This window comes from Erithacus rubecula (assembly GCF_903797595.1).
Source record: "Erithacus rubecula genome assembly, chromosome: 3".
Classification (NCBI taxonomy): domain Eukaryota; kingdom Metazoa; phylum Chordata; class Aves; order Passeriformes; family Muscicapidae; genus Erithacus; species Erithacus rubecula.
The window spans coordinates 12,921,852-12,937,314 of record NC_136689.1 but is presented as its reverse complement, the minus strand read 5'-3'; the positions used below and the strand labels follow the sequence as shown (position 1 = coordinate 12,937,314).

The 15,463-nt window shown below is 37.1% G+C and overlaps 1 protein-coding gene across 14 annotated transcripts in view; it reads right to left on the bottom strand.

Moving 5' to 3' along the window:
* The window catches only part of PARD3 (par-3 family cell polarity regulator), a 438,577-nt gene that overhangs the window by 233,737 nt on the left and 189,377 nt on the right, over nucleotides 1-15,463 (bottom strand). For 8 of the 14 annotated variants that reach the window (XM_079300415.1, XM_079300424.1, XM_079300421.1 and 5 more), the window contains exon 5: nucleotides 13,328-13,459. The exons of the other annotated variants lie outside the window; for them this stretch is intronic. In XM_079300415.1, the coding sequence (XP_079156541.1) occupies nucleotides 13,328-13,459 (132 nt within the window). The remainder of the gene's footprint in view (nucleotides 1-13,327; nucleotides 13,460-15,463) is intronic. 14 annotated transcript variants of the gene reach the window in all.

Sequence of the window (15,463 nt, the reverse complement as noted above, 5' to 3'; positions counted from 1 at the left end):
AAACTCAGCAACGTGAATGTTTTAAAAAAAAAATTCAATGAAAAAGCTTTGTCTGAAAGTTTTAGAAGTTATATACAGACACATGTAAATGTAAAGATGCTCATATATATGTATGTATATGCAAGTCATCAATGACAACACTTTAAAAGTGTTCCTAAAAATGAGCAGTTAACAAATTGCTCTGTATTTCTGGTACACAAACAAGTATGGACCTGTACTTCATTTAACTCCAATGTTTATATTGATGAGCAGTAATGAAGCTGAGCTATAAAAATGAACATGAAGGTTCACTGTGTTCTAACTGTCAAACAAGGACAGCATCACAAATCCAATGAACTTTATCTATTGCAGAGTCTCCTGGCTGAGATGACCCAGAGAGGTAGCACTCCTCCCCAGAACACCCAGCTGGAGTGAGCCCCAGAGCTGCTGCTTGCTCTGCTGAAACAGCCCCAGGGGTGGTTTCAAAGCAACTCCCACCACCCAAAACACTCTCAGCTGCACTCAGCAAATGCAAGCACTGCTCTGGTTTCACCCAAGGTTTCTGAGGTTTGGCTTTGGAGTAAGACAAGTCAAAGCCTGTCTGACACCAACGTGCTCAGAGCCCCAGGGGCCACCATGGGAGGGCACAACTCTTCCACTCACCTCCCTCTACTTTACGTGCACAAAGTGTCTCAAGCATGAGAAGCCATAAAATTAAACAATCATTAAAGAGCTGTGTTGCAATGGTGTAGGTAGATATGTGGGTTCACACTGATTCTAATATATCAACTTTTTTTTTTTCCCACATATTTCCCAGCCTACAACCCAGTATATTCTGCTGTCCTTTGACACACCAGTATGGAGCTGAAGTGCCTCCTACCCAATCTTTAGTTTTTTAGAAAGACTGACATTTGTTAAATTAGAGAAAAAAAATTGTCAGTTCGTCAGTTATACTAATTTAACCAACCCATAATGCTACCAATACACACTATCCTACTGAAATATAGTATCATGTCTTTTGCATAGAGAACAGTTTTAAAGACCTTCAAAAGTCACCAGAAAAATCCATCAGTTCTGACAAGAGGATGAGTTAAAGGAGTTTTCATGAGGAGAAAGCTATTTATAGTGGCAAAGTGGAGCTACAAGGAAGAACTACTGATGGGCTTGCTTTATGAAGTCAGTGCTTTGTTCTAACAATTATTGGCTAGAAAACCAAGATAAATAAAAATGGCATGATGGAATACTCAATGCAACTTTCAATAATTTTAAACAGAGATGCTCACAGATATGACTGCTTTCTTTTGGGATGTTTAATATAGTCTGTGCTTTGGATAAATGAGTGGAAATTAAAAGCAATCATGAGTTTCTACACATTAGGAAAGTAAAGATTTTTGAAGACAAATGAGGGTATCGCAAAAGGAAGAGGAAATTAAGCTTTGAAACAAAGTGACTGAACACTGGCTTCCTGCTTAGCATTTTGAAGAAATAATAAGAGAACCAGAGGTTTGGATCATATTGGGTACCTCACTCCTCATGTGTTTATTCCATAGTCTCTAAAAATGCCTGCAGTACACAAACCAAAGGATAATTTTTTTCCCCTCCCAATTTAAAAATAATTTTACATATACACTGCTCTGATTTTTAAAGAGTGAAAACATGTGATATTTTCAACGACAGATGAAAATAATAGCCAACTGACTTTTCTCAAATTCATAAACAGTCAACTCTTGGCTGGAAAAAGAAGCATAAAAAATTTAAATCCAAATGCAGATGGCATGAAAATAATACCTTAATATGGAATCTGGGCAACAATTCTTATTCTTAAAATATCACATTCAAGAGATCAAAATTAAAAGTAATATTTTTTTTTTTAAAGTAAAATCTTCACAGCAGTTTATTACAGAAACTCTTTTGTTCATCCAATCAATTGCTTCTTCATGGAAATACTAGCTGTGTTGTATTTGCTTTAATTCTGTGTATTCTGAGTATGGAACCTCCCTGGTCCAGAGTAACTGCATCAGTTGCACATTAGTGTTCTTTCTTTGACACAGGAATTCATCAAAAAACCTCACCAATGCCACAAGGCAGCTGGCAATTAGTTCTTGGGTCTTTTGAAAAGATTTTTAATTATCCATTAAATCAGATCAACTAAAAGTATTTACAAAAAAGAGTAAATTTTTTCTGTTTTGCATGTGACATATATAGAAGTAAATAACTTCTTCATACAGACTCATTTCCTAACCAACTCAGCTCCTGTTGTCCCTGCTCACTCTGGATAGGAAGTTGACCACTTCATATGCAACTCCAAGTAGTTTCAAGATCAATTTAGAATGGACTTATTTTCAAATCAGCCACTGCATGAACTGGCAGGGCTGGCCTATTATCTTCTTTTCTCACCCAGTTATATTGAGGAAATAAATTAAAATCTTATGGTATCACACATCAACTAAGTCATATTACGTAATTCCATTCACTCAGCTGCTGCACTCTCTAAATCTTGCTGTGTCGCTTCATGAGACTCATGACATTTCTCAAAGTAGCCTATAAATTACAGTAACCACTTAATACAGCCAGAGAGTACTACATTCAATAATGAAATGCTCATACTTAAGCAATAAAATCAAGATTAAATTTAAACCCCAAAATAAAACAAAAACCCGGACAAATTACTTCCACATAACTCAATTATTAACTCTAAGTTACACAGTCTCATTCCCAATTACAAAGTGCAACCATGTCATTAAAATGACCTGTCCACACAGGATTTTAAAGAGCAAGCACCTTTCCTGTTTCCACCAATGGAAGATAAATTAACTATCGCTTCCACAACAGAAAGGTCAAACTTGACCCTTTTCTGAAAGCACCTTCCTCACAATTAGTGAAAGAAAAAATCATAGAAAGAAAAATTATTAGAAAGAAAAAATATGAAAATAATCCTGCTATTATTCGATAAATTAGATAAAGATAAGTTTCCCATTCAGATCAAATCTGTCTTTTTCCCTTGCCCAAAAAAACTGCTTTGTCTTTATTTCTGTTCTGCTTGGAGTTAACTGACTTGCAGGTCTAAGCAGGAATGTACCTGAACCTCCCCTAAAAACTAAAATGAGAAGCCAAGAGCTCTGACATTCATGTTCCAGTCCAGGAAAGTTTATCTGAGTGTAAAAAGTGTTTTTATTTTAGTGTAGAGAGACTAAAACTTTCACTACAAATTAATAATATAAATATTACTTTAAAATAACATAAGTAACATAAGCCATTTAGAAGAAAATTTGTGTCAGGAAGAAAATCAGAGTATTAAAAAAATTTAAAAGGACACTTATTTTTTCAATATAAGGTCAAGAAAATTCTACAATGTTAATTAAGTTAACTAAAAATTAGGCTAATGTGATGCTTAAGCTAAGATCAGTTTGCCTTCTAATGTGGACTTAAAATAGCTTGATTTGACAACACAACCAAGCAAATCTTGGTTTTCAATCTTGGGTTTTATTATAATTTGAAAGGAACACAAAAGTAATTCTATGAAGGTGACAGAGCACTGGAAAAGGCTGCCCAGAAGGTTTGTGTCTCCTTCTCCAGAGATATTCAAAACCTGCCTGGATATGCCCATGTGCACTCCAGATGAATCTGCTTTAGCAGGTGGTTGGACTGCACGATCTGCAGAGGTCCCTTCCAAGCCAAATCATTCCATGATTCAGTGACAAAAATCCAAACCTACAGCATCTGGGATGACCTTCTAATTTTGAATGGTGTCTTTCTGATAGAACATAGAAAAAAAAAAACAGCATCAAGACTGCACAAAATAAAACTGGAAAGGGATATAGGGAATGGAGTGCAGAGATAGCACCTCTTTCCTTCCAAGGAATTTGTTCCTGCCCCATAGCAACTTGTATTACAAACCTTTAAGCAGGTACACAGGAGAAAGGTAGGGCAGAGAAAACAAGAATATAGAATGATAGGGAGAAAAAGGTAAAATATCAATACCATGTACTGCCAGTACCACCTTCTGAAACAAAAATGCATAATTTCTTTTTATGCCTTGAAGACACAAGTAATCACATATTTACACTTTGGTTAAAAGCTAGAATGCAGAACGAGTGTTATGTGAATTTTAAATTAAAAATACTTTACCAAGAAGGGCAAGGGAGAATCCTCTATAGACACAATTAACAGAATTGCTTTAATACACTTAAAAGTTTTAACCTTTGTGGTCTTTGAAGTGAACAGTGGAACTGCATTTATTTCAGGTTTGCACAGAAGGGCTCTACTGCCCTGAAAAGTTTTACTGTGCCGTAAACTAATGAAATAAATTATCTTAATTTGGTTGGATCTATTTTCATTAACTGTATGACCCACCGAGGGAATGAGGACAAATTTCAATTTTACTAATGTATTTCAGTTCTGCATTACTCTGGCACTCTGTATTGTGGCTCCTGCTCAGTGCTGCTCACTCAGACATCTTGGGGCCACCTCTCCCCCTCTCTCCCTGACAAGGGGAAAGCTGTGACCATCATCACCCCAAGCTGGGCTGAACAGGACTAAATCCTGCCATATTCCCATCAGGACTACTGAAGACACAGCACAGTAGCACCAACGAGCACATTATGAAAACAGAGAGAGTATTTTTATTATAAACAAGAAGTAGAAATGCATTATATACACCTGGAGGAAAAAGTAAACATATGAAAAGATGAACCTTTTTCACAGCATGAAGAAAGAAAACAAGGAAGAAAAAATCCCAACACATCCTTTGACAAAATGCTTTTCCAGGGCCATTAATGGATTTTCAGATTTTATTATTTGACCTGCTGCCATGGACAGACAGAAGTCTAAAAAGAATGAGATAATATTGTTCCACATATTATTTAGAAAACAGTCAAAAATAACAGCAACAATTAATTGAAAGCTTCCTACAGCATCTCTCTGCAATTTTAAAAAGTATTATTTATACTGCTGGTATGGTAAGTTCATTACCATAAATTACCATAACAACAGGTTAAATAGCTTGGTCCAAAACGGCAGAAAAATAGCAGTCTATGGTTACCAGCAAGTCAGAAAATGCCTTTCATGTGTGACAACACTTTCCAAAAAGTTTCTGCAAAGCAGAGTGGCTCTTACAGCAGACAGTAGCAGAGTTGTTACATCTCACTCCATTCAGCCTTTGTCAGGCTGCACCTGCAGAACTGCACCAAGATCTCAGCCACAGTCCATGAAAGACAAGGATGCACTGGAGAGGGTTCACAGGAGGAATGTGAAGATGATGAAAGGCTTGGAAAGCATGCACTGTGGAGAAGGACTGAGGAAGTTAAGCCTTGTCTTCCTAGAGAAGGATCAGGGGGACCTCATCACATTATTTGAGTACTTAAATGGTAGCTACAGAGAGCACAGAGGCTCTCTCTTCACAAAAAGAACACACAACAGGAAGACAAGGGGCTACAGGTGTAAGTTGATTCATGCAAGATTTCACCTTAATACAAGAAAAATTTGTTTGTGGTGTCTCTTTGGTTTGCTTTAGTTTTGTTTATGGGGGATTTTGTTATATTCAAAACAATCAATCAATAGAAGAACTTCCCTAGGAACATGATACAGTCCCCATCTCTGGAGGGACAAGACAGGGCTGGACAGGGCACCAGGTCAGGGCACAGGGTACCAGGCACTCTCACCTGGCTCTCCTTTCCCACAAAGGTAGGATCAGGTATCTTCCAACCTGGGCTGTTGATTCTTTGTATTTCAGACCAGTCTATCATCTGTCTGCTTATACTTAAATATCTTTGAGAGGGAGAGGGTTTGAGTGTGAAGATAATGAGGATAATACACACCTGAACATGATGCATGTCTTTTTCTATAATAATTTTAAAAAGTGAGTATTTTTGTAAAATTGCTATTTCTGGCTTTGGTTTGGCTTTTTTTTTTTTTTTTTTTTTTTTTTTTTTTAATGTGGACACATATGGAGTTACATTCTGCCACTAAATTCATATCTACACAGCAGCATATAACTGAAAGATGACTGTAGCCCCCAACTGTCTCACCTATTTAATACACAGTATGAAATGACATATTATTTTTGAAAGGAGAACAAGATAGATGCCAGCATGAAACAGTGTTTATAAAAGCATCACCACTACAGCTGTCCCCAAGCAATAAAGCTGTTTATTCCAACCTCCTACCTCATATAAACTGAAATCATCAGCACTGAAAAACAACTTCAAATCTGTTCATGACTCCAAGACAAATAAGAAGAGTCTTCTCTCTCCAAAATATACAATTATGGTCATGTCCAGTAATGGCCATTTTCTATGAAAGTGCACAAACTTATAAATTTCAGATTCATATTTTCTTAACACTAATACATACTGTATTGGTTGTATCTTGAAATTTTATTATATCTCTGCACATACTGATGCATTCAGCATAAAAATAATTCTCTTTAAGGCTTCTTTGTTTTTGTGGTTATACACAAACATTCAGAGAATATTTAACAAATATCTGTATTAATATATTCACATCTAAGGTTTATACAGGAAAACACAGATATTCTTTTGAGTTCAGGAGATATGAAAACTCTTCCATTGGTGTAGGAACTCAAAACAATCAGAAAGAGGTCAAGATAGGACTTAAAAATCAATTTGATTTTAAGTAGGGAAATTAGGATTAGATTTAGAAATCTGGATGTGAATCAAATCAGATCCAAAGTCAGATTTATAGCTAGAACAGACCTGTGATCCTGATTCTCAGCACTGAAAAACATGGTGAAAATTTTGACCTTAAAAGCAGAAATCATAAATACAGAACCAGAGAACTCACACACACATCACAAGAGCTTGTTTCCCCTTCCCTGACCCTTTTTAAGCATTCTGACATGTAACAGAACCAGCTCCAGCCATTCCCAGATGGAGATGTGTCTGTGGGAGCTGAGCCCTTCAGCAGCAGCAGAACCTCTCTGCTGCAAGCAGCTCAGCATGTCCAGCCTGGAAGGGACCAGCTGGGATCCTGCATGCTCAGCTGGAGGCACATCCATACCTCCAGTAAACAAACCAGGAGTCTGGATAGTTTTTGTAAGTATTCACATTATGATCACTGAAATAAAGGTTTCTCATTTTGGAGCTCACTACACATAACTTTTTTTCCTATCTAGAAAAGAGGAAGAACACAAACAAATTTACAGAATAATTACTTAACTGGGTTCCCACACAGATGAGTGATACTCCAATACCACAACAGTCTTATGGGAAGTCAAATGCTGTTAGAAATTGCATACAGATTTTGACCATATTACATATACAAAGTATTCCATAGGGGTGATTAGTCAAAGAAAAATGGAGAAAAAATAAGGAAAACATTATTACACGTGTATTGAGTAACAGCTCCAAGATGTCAGGGTGCTCTTCTGGCAGCCAGACAGGGCATTTGGCTGCCTCAGACCACTGCCCTTACTGAGCTGTAATTGTCCCTCTTCATGCTGAGTGGAGGCTGAGAAGCCAGCACTTGATAGCTTACATTTTATCTGAGCATTCAAGCTCCTACACTGAAATAGTTGTCATCTTGCCAAGATAAAGAAACAAAGGGAGCAGTCAATACCTAATTACCTGTAGCAGCACCAGCTAAGAGAAAATATTCTTTGGCCAAAACAAGCTTTCCACCATCTTCACAGTACAAAGTCCAGAAGAAAACACAGCTGTAGCAGTCGGGTTAGCTGTCTATCAGAGTGAAGCCAGAGTGATCACAGGGCCAAGAACCCATCTCAAGGAGTAAAAAACCTTTATTTGCAAGTGGATATGGGAATAGAGACTTTGAACTCCTGCACGAGCATCTTGAGGTGTTCCAACCAATTCTTTGATTAACACAAACCTAAAGTAAACCCTCCACCAGGGCACTGGTCACTTCTACCTCCCATGGTTACAACTATGCCCAAATGCTCAATACTAAATAATGTGCCAAGCCAGAAGTAAGCAAACACATGACATTTGGTTACATTTACCCCTCCCATGATCAGCCTGTGCTCTTGCCCAGTTTCACAAATTCTGGGCAGCCTCATGGTTACACACACACATTCCCTGCATTTCATACAGGACTTCCACTGACAACCCCCCAAAAAGACAGCTCTCTGCATTATGTACAGCACTGAACACATGCATTTCTCCATTTTTAGGGAGCAGGACAAGCTTTAAAACCATCTTTGTATTTCATAATGTATGTGCTGCCATGGCTCTATGTTCATTAAGGTTGTTATCACAAGACACAACTTATGAACTGCATGGTCTTTGAAGAGAGAGGGAAGCAATAGACTCTACCCTGACATTTTACAGAGTAATGGATAACCAGTTAAAAATTATTCCTCTAACTGAAGCCTAGCTATTCCTTTTTCCAAATCTTAAAGTCAAGCTCCTTACAATGGCAATAATTTTTATTGCAGTTTCAACCTCTGTGAGGAGTTTGAGATGAGAGCCTCCACTCCTGAGCCTCCCCAATCTTCAGGCCATGAAACAGAATTCACAGACCCTTCCACTGCAGTTACAGTCACAATAAAAGATAAAACCAAGAGGAAAAAAAAAGCAAAAATACACCTGTCAGACAAGGAGATGCACAAAAAAAGCAGACTAGTGAAAACAAATATATATACATTAGCCATAACACTATGAAACATTTAAAAATAAACAAAACAAAAGAGCTGCATTGCTGCCTTCTTTCTTAAGGCATTAAATAGAAACAAGTTTTTTGTTGTTACATGAAAATTTGACAAATCCACATGAAATTAGTGGTTTAAATTCACCAGCCTACCTCTGAAGCTTCGATTTTTTTTTCAACTTGACAGTGCTGAAACGTATTAATTTATCATATCCAAATGTTTGAAGAGAGCATATTCAATCATATTAAAAGCAGGCCTTATTTTGCTGAAAATACAAGCTGAAGGCAGGTACTCTACAGCTGGAGACACAAGACCCATATGCTGCTTCCACGTCTCATCCTGCTGCAACAGGAACCAGAGAAACTGTAGCAGATTACTATGGACAGATGTCATGAACAAAAATAACCCAGGGAAGTGTTCCATACAGCACATTTCTGCTCAGGAAGATAGCAGCAGTAACCAGCTCCTCTTGCCATTTCAGAATGCATTTCAGTTGCTCCAGTCTGGCTTTTGATGGATACCAGAAAGCCACAGGGCACTTAGGAATCAGACATGTTCTTCAGTAATTACTATGAAATTTTACTCCATCTCCTACCTTGTTGTCATGCACTACTAAATAAAGATATACACCAACTACATAAATGTATAAAAAATATATATCTATATGTAGAATTACACATAATTTCAAATATACTAAACTTGTATTTGCAAATCTGACCAATGTAAGTGAGGCTGTTTTATGATTTCCTCTCCTGCTGTCCTTGCACCCATTCCCCACCAGCTGAGAAAGGAATATACTGTTTCAATTCAAGGTTTCTTGTTTGCTGTCAGTTCCAATATTTGACTAATAAAACAAAAATGACCATGTGAGAGAAAGTTTCTGTGTACTTCAACTTAAGGAATTGGTGAAAACTTTAACTCTTTCACGCATTCCTTTTCATGTCTCTCTGGTATGAAACAGCATGAGGCCAGATTTGATCAGGGCCCAAGCAAGTCTTGAGGTGAACTGAGGGAAGAAAGAGGTCTGAAATAAAAGTGACATTACCACATATATGAATAAATTTCAGAGAAAATAAGATTTTTCAACTATTCTTTAAAGTTCGGTTGCACTAGGGAAAAGGAAAGTGTTGTGAAGGGCAAGACAAAGAATAAAAAACAAAAAAATAAACAAAAATTAAACAAACAAAAAAAAACCAAACAAACTTTTTCTTTTTTAAGATATTTCAGAATCAAATTAAAGACTGAACTTTTTTTTCCATAGTACTTGACAAGCTGTAAAAAATAATTAATTGAGTGAAAGAGTAAAAAATAAGATCATAAAATTACAGTATGGTTTGGGTTGGGAGGGATCTTAAAGATCACCAATAGCTCCAACCCCTCTGCCAAGGACAGGGGCACCTTTCACTAGACCAGGTTGTTCAGAGCCCCATCCAACCTGGCCTTGATGGGATGGGGCATCCACAACTTTTAGAGCAACTTGTTTCAGTGCCTCACTGCCCTCCTAGTGAAAATTTTCTTCCTTATATCTAATCTAAACCTAGTCCCTGTCAGTTTAAATACATTCTTGCTTGTTCTATCACTATATGCTCTTGAAAAAAATCCCTTAAAAATCTTTACCTTTCTAAATATATTCTGAAAATAAATTGGCATTTTTGGCTCCATTGTATTGAATTGATTCTTGGTACAGAGTTCCACATAACTTATTCTCATGGACTTGAGAAATATAAGAAGTTACTGGGAAACACATGGATCATTTGCCCTGTGGACAAGTAGAGGGCTCTGGAAATAATTGGGAACAATTGCAAGGCAGATACAGCTGACCAGCACATACATCCAGAAGACCTAAAAGGACTCGTAAACCAGACAGTCTTTTCCATTTATTTGATGCATCACTCTAATTTACTGGAGTCCAAGTAAAACTCAACAGATACAAGCAAAAACAATTACTGCCAGAAATTTTAATGGGCTTCATATATTCCTCCATTTTTAGGTGCTAAAACCCAGACAAGTTTACAGAACTACTTCTCTAACATCTACTTGAACATATCTAATTCTATGCCCTTATTAATCCCTGCTACAGTGGTTTATAATGGTTTCCTAGGAACAATGTCTCCTGTTTCATCTTCAGAATGAACTGTGATGCTACAGTTTTTGCTCCCTAGTGCTGTTCATAGGAAACGAGGTGCTGTCCACACAAAAATAATTGTACTTCTTTGGCACACCATGCTTTCAAAATGTAATTCCTGTGAATGTTCATTTATGCCAGAAGGTGACAAAGATCACCCTGGAATTCCTTCTCACCTTATATTCAAAAGAAAGAGATGAGACCAGCTTTGAGAGAAGAAATTTGAGCCCTGACAGAAGAGCCTTCATCCCACAAAAAGTCTCTGGAGTCTGCAAGATGAACACAATGTTTTCTGCTACCTTCTCTGAAGAGCCATAAAGACAGGTTAGATCAGCACTATTAATCCCCCTGGTATCCCTAATGGGCTCTGCCCTGCAGGTTTCTTGGCACTGTTGCTGCCTTACCCTTGGTGCCAGACCTGCTGTCTGCTGCTCTTTCTGCATGTCCTGGTGGGGTGCACAGAGCACTCCAGCCCCTCCACAGCTCTGCCAACGCTGGAACACAACTGGAAGTTGCTAAGTTAATTGATTATGCCAGATTGCAACCTCATTGCTTGAGCTTCCCTTCTCAGAAGCGAAGGTTTAACCAGTGGGAAACAAGATCCCACAGAGGACACTGAAGAAGATATTAAAAACCCTGAAAGATGTGGAAGAATATCTCTGTCTGCAGCTACTCCATCCCCTTCCAGGCCCTTCCCTTCTTCCATATAGTGTATCCCACTCTCCCAACAAATTTTCTTATCCTGTATGTATCCTGCTAAACAGGTTTCAGTCTAATTAATTACCCTGCTGATATGAAACTGCAAAAGGATTCTGATCTGCCAGGTACGTATAGAATCATTAACATGTTCAAAGAATAAACCCTCTCTGTTAATACAAAAACCACCACTACAAACAAACAAAAACAAAAAGCAGAGAACTTGCTCTAAAGAAACATCATATTTACAATTTCAAACTGTGAACAGTTAACTCTGGTAACAAAAATGCTACCAGTCTACCACTACTGGCAAATTATTTACCTAACTGGTGAACAAATTTAACTAATTAAGCTTTTCAGAGACTAAAATCAACACAAAGCTTAATATGAAACATAATATATTAAAATTTCATGTACCCAACATTTTACAAGATGATCACTATTAAGATTTCTAATCCAACTTCTTTTGCTGAGACAACAGTTTCATTACCTGCCACAGTGCAAATCTAATGATGCATGGAAATCTGCCTCAACATCAAACAAGCAGAACTGACACAGGATGTGCCTTCAAATCTGGGCACTGACTTTCCCTTTCAACACAGGCTGATAGAGAGACAGCAGCACATTTCACCCAGCCTATGACTGCATCTTCCTGCAGGAAAACAGCAATGGAAGGAACACTGGCATTAAATGTGCAGAGGAAAGAACAGAAAGACCAAAGACAGAATTTTTCTCATAGAATATATAATTAATTTGCAGATAACTACAAACTAAAACTATAAAAATAGTTAATAACTCACATTTGGGAGGAGTTTGAAGGGGTTTTTTTAAATATTCTGTGATATTATTTAAGCTCCTTTTAAACTAAGAATGGGTTTGAATAAAGAATGTTTGGAGTATACTATGCCAAACTTCAAATGTCAGTAAGGGTTTGTGGGTAAAGGAGATCAGTCCCAGGACACCAGCCCAATGCTGGATTATAAACCTTCCCCTGCATTCATACAGTACAGTGTAACAAAGACTGGGCTGTGTCAAATAGTAAATTTCATTTTGAAGCTCTTCTGTTTAAAGCAAATTCTGAGTTTATGTCCTATTGCTGTAAAATAGAAAATCTGTACATTTTTGTTCAATGCAGAAATTCAGTATTTTCATGGCACATTGCATAAAGAAGAAAAATGAGGTAATATTCCTACATATGCACCACCCTACATACAGCCTGCTGCTGTATTTCCAATTTCCATATTAAAGATGCATTTTCCATATATATCTGAAGACACTTTGAAAATTTCAGGCATAAACAAAGACATGAAGTGACTGCTAAGTAATTTGAATTTTAGACCTTTGAACCTCTGTGACTACTGACTTATTAATAAATTCAGAAATAATTAAATAAAATAAAAACAACCACAAAATGGAATTACCATGTCTCCAAAATGCCTAAGATAAAAAGCAATATAAACATAACTGTAAAGAAATATAAGATTGTCGTAAAAGTTATAGTTAGTATTTTTATGGTCTTAAAAATAACAAGCATTTGTGCAGTGCCAAAACTGACCTACATTTGGCTATTCTGTAGAAGTATTGTTGCATTCCAATGGCAGTGTTTATCAAAATAATACTAATTAAAATAACCCTGCTGGTATCAGTTGTGAAGAACATCAGCACTCCATATATGATAGGAATGTGCTTATGAACTCAAATTATTTTCATGTGTTCATTTCAGTTTTAATGTAGGTTATTTTGAAGCAGAAGGAATACCATACAAATTAAGTCAGCATACTGCTGGTGCTTCTATTATGCTCAGAGAGCCTGTGTCAGGTAAGAATACAATTCTTTTTAATAGCTTGGAGTAGCATAAAGATTAGATTGATAAAGTAATATATATATATACACATATATATTACCTGTTCTTGCCTCTCCAGCCACTTGTCCACCATGGGATGACTGGCACTTAACGATGAACGAGCATTGTCTCTCTGAAACTGGTTAGACCAGCTACTAGTATCTCGTGGTAGGCTTCTGTAGTTTTCATCTTTCTAGTTTAAAAGAAACAAAAAAGTGTCTTATAAAAAACAACCAGTCCTTGCACATTAACAATGCAGCTGGTTATTAAACTAATACACAAGAAAGACTGGACCCCAGGACTGGACCCATGGACAGTGCGACTGCTCGGACACTCAAGGGCAAGAGCTCCCGTTCCTTAATGCCAGGGATGCCCAAACAAAGCCTTGGTGGAGGTGCAGATCTTCCACCCACTCATGCTTCCTTTCCTCTTTTTACCTTCCTCTTTTCCAAACCTCCAGTGCATACTCAGCAAGGCTTTCAGAGCATCACATTCCTCTCACTCCATTCCCACTGAGAGCAAATGTACCAAATGAGCCCATTCAGTGACCACTATGGCCACTGTATAGTTTCTCCAAGTCTCTGTATGTAATTAATTTTACAATCAAAGCAGTCTCACAGCTCCAGGTATGGTCCTTTAGACCAGAACAGCATGCTGTAGAGTTCAAAATTTGAATTTATCATTTCACATTATGATGCTTTGCCTGCTTTGCCTGAAGGTATACAAATACAGTCACATTTGTAGAACAGCAGCAGATGGAGATTGTGCTGACAGAGATACACTGATCCTACTGAGACTGATAATTTTTCTCTTTATTTTTAATTGATGAATTTGTCCGCACATCCTTCTTACAAGCTGTACAAATTCTTCAACTTCTATAGCTTATTAGTCCTTACCCAGCCTTATCACTAAAAGCCAACAAAAGCACAGAGGCAGATTCTTAATGATGGAAATTACCTTTAGCCTAAAGTCAGTATTACTGATAGGTTACATAGCTTAGTTCCTTCCAACTGAAATAATACATGGAGCTACAATTCTGCTTAGCTTTTCAAAAGAGAATGATAAATATTCTATATAATATATAAGTATACTTCCTTCAGAAGCAGAGTATTTTTTCCAGTCAATGTTTGTCTTTCTTCATGCCAAATCAGATAATTTAGAGTGAGTATCTATTTTTAAAACAGGATTGTACTCCTACATATTTTGCAATATTACTACTTTTAAGAATCTCAAAACCCTCTAAAATAATAAACAAGCGCCAGTGCACATTTGCAGCTAAAAGTTATTATGTTCTTTATTTATAGTACACAGATTTTTGACCCCCTCTTAAATCAATACTTCATTCCATCAGCATGAATATTTCCTTTCCCTGTTTACCATACTGATATTTCTTTGGCCTGGAACAGTATTAGTCCAATATTCTAGATGCAGCAACAATTCCCTTACAACTGTCCTTCACAACCTTATTTCTTGTAAATACATGACAGCATCTGCTAAGAAATTCAGGTCTTGGTATAACAGTGAAATATAGCAGTTTTCAAAAGCTTTCTGTGCAAGACCAATCTTTTCTCAGACATATCAAACCTAAGCTTTCTTAATTCATGACAACCTATTTTTTTTGAAAGCAGAAACGTTGAAACGCTGTAGTATAAAACAAAATCTTCCATTTCAAGATACCAAGACACCAAAGCTTCAATTCATCCAGCATGAGATTAGCTTGCAAAAATATGTTTGCACAGGTAATAGGCCTAACAAATGACCATCTAAATTACTTTATCCTGCCACAAATGAGCAAAAACTTTGTGTTTCAGCAACTAAAAACAATCCAGTATTTTAGTGCTGGTTAACCACACAGCAAACTAGAAACTTGCTCAGTGTCTTGCTTAGAAAGGGGAAGTGGAAATCAGCTTTGTACAGCAAATGCCATAAAAGCCAGGAAATGGTGTGTACAAATTGATTTTTTCCTGCTGCTTCTTTTATTCAATTCTTCTCTTCAGGTGACAGGGATGGCACAATTCCTACAAGCCAAAATAACAATTTCTCTTGTTCAAAGTGGTGGGCAGGTATAACAACAAAATCAGAATCTGACAGAGAAATAACGAAAAATCATTTTATGCACAAAACCACACATACAGTTGGTGCATGCATTATTGTCACCTACAACAATAACCCACTACCTGACAGACCATCAAGTAGT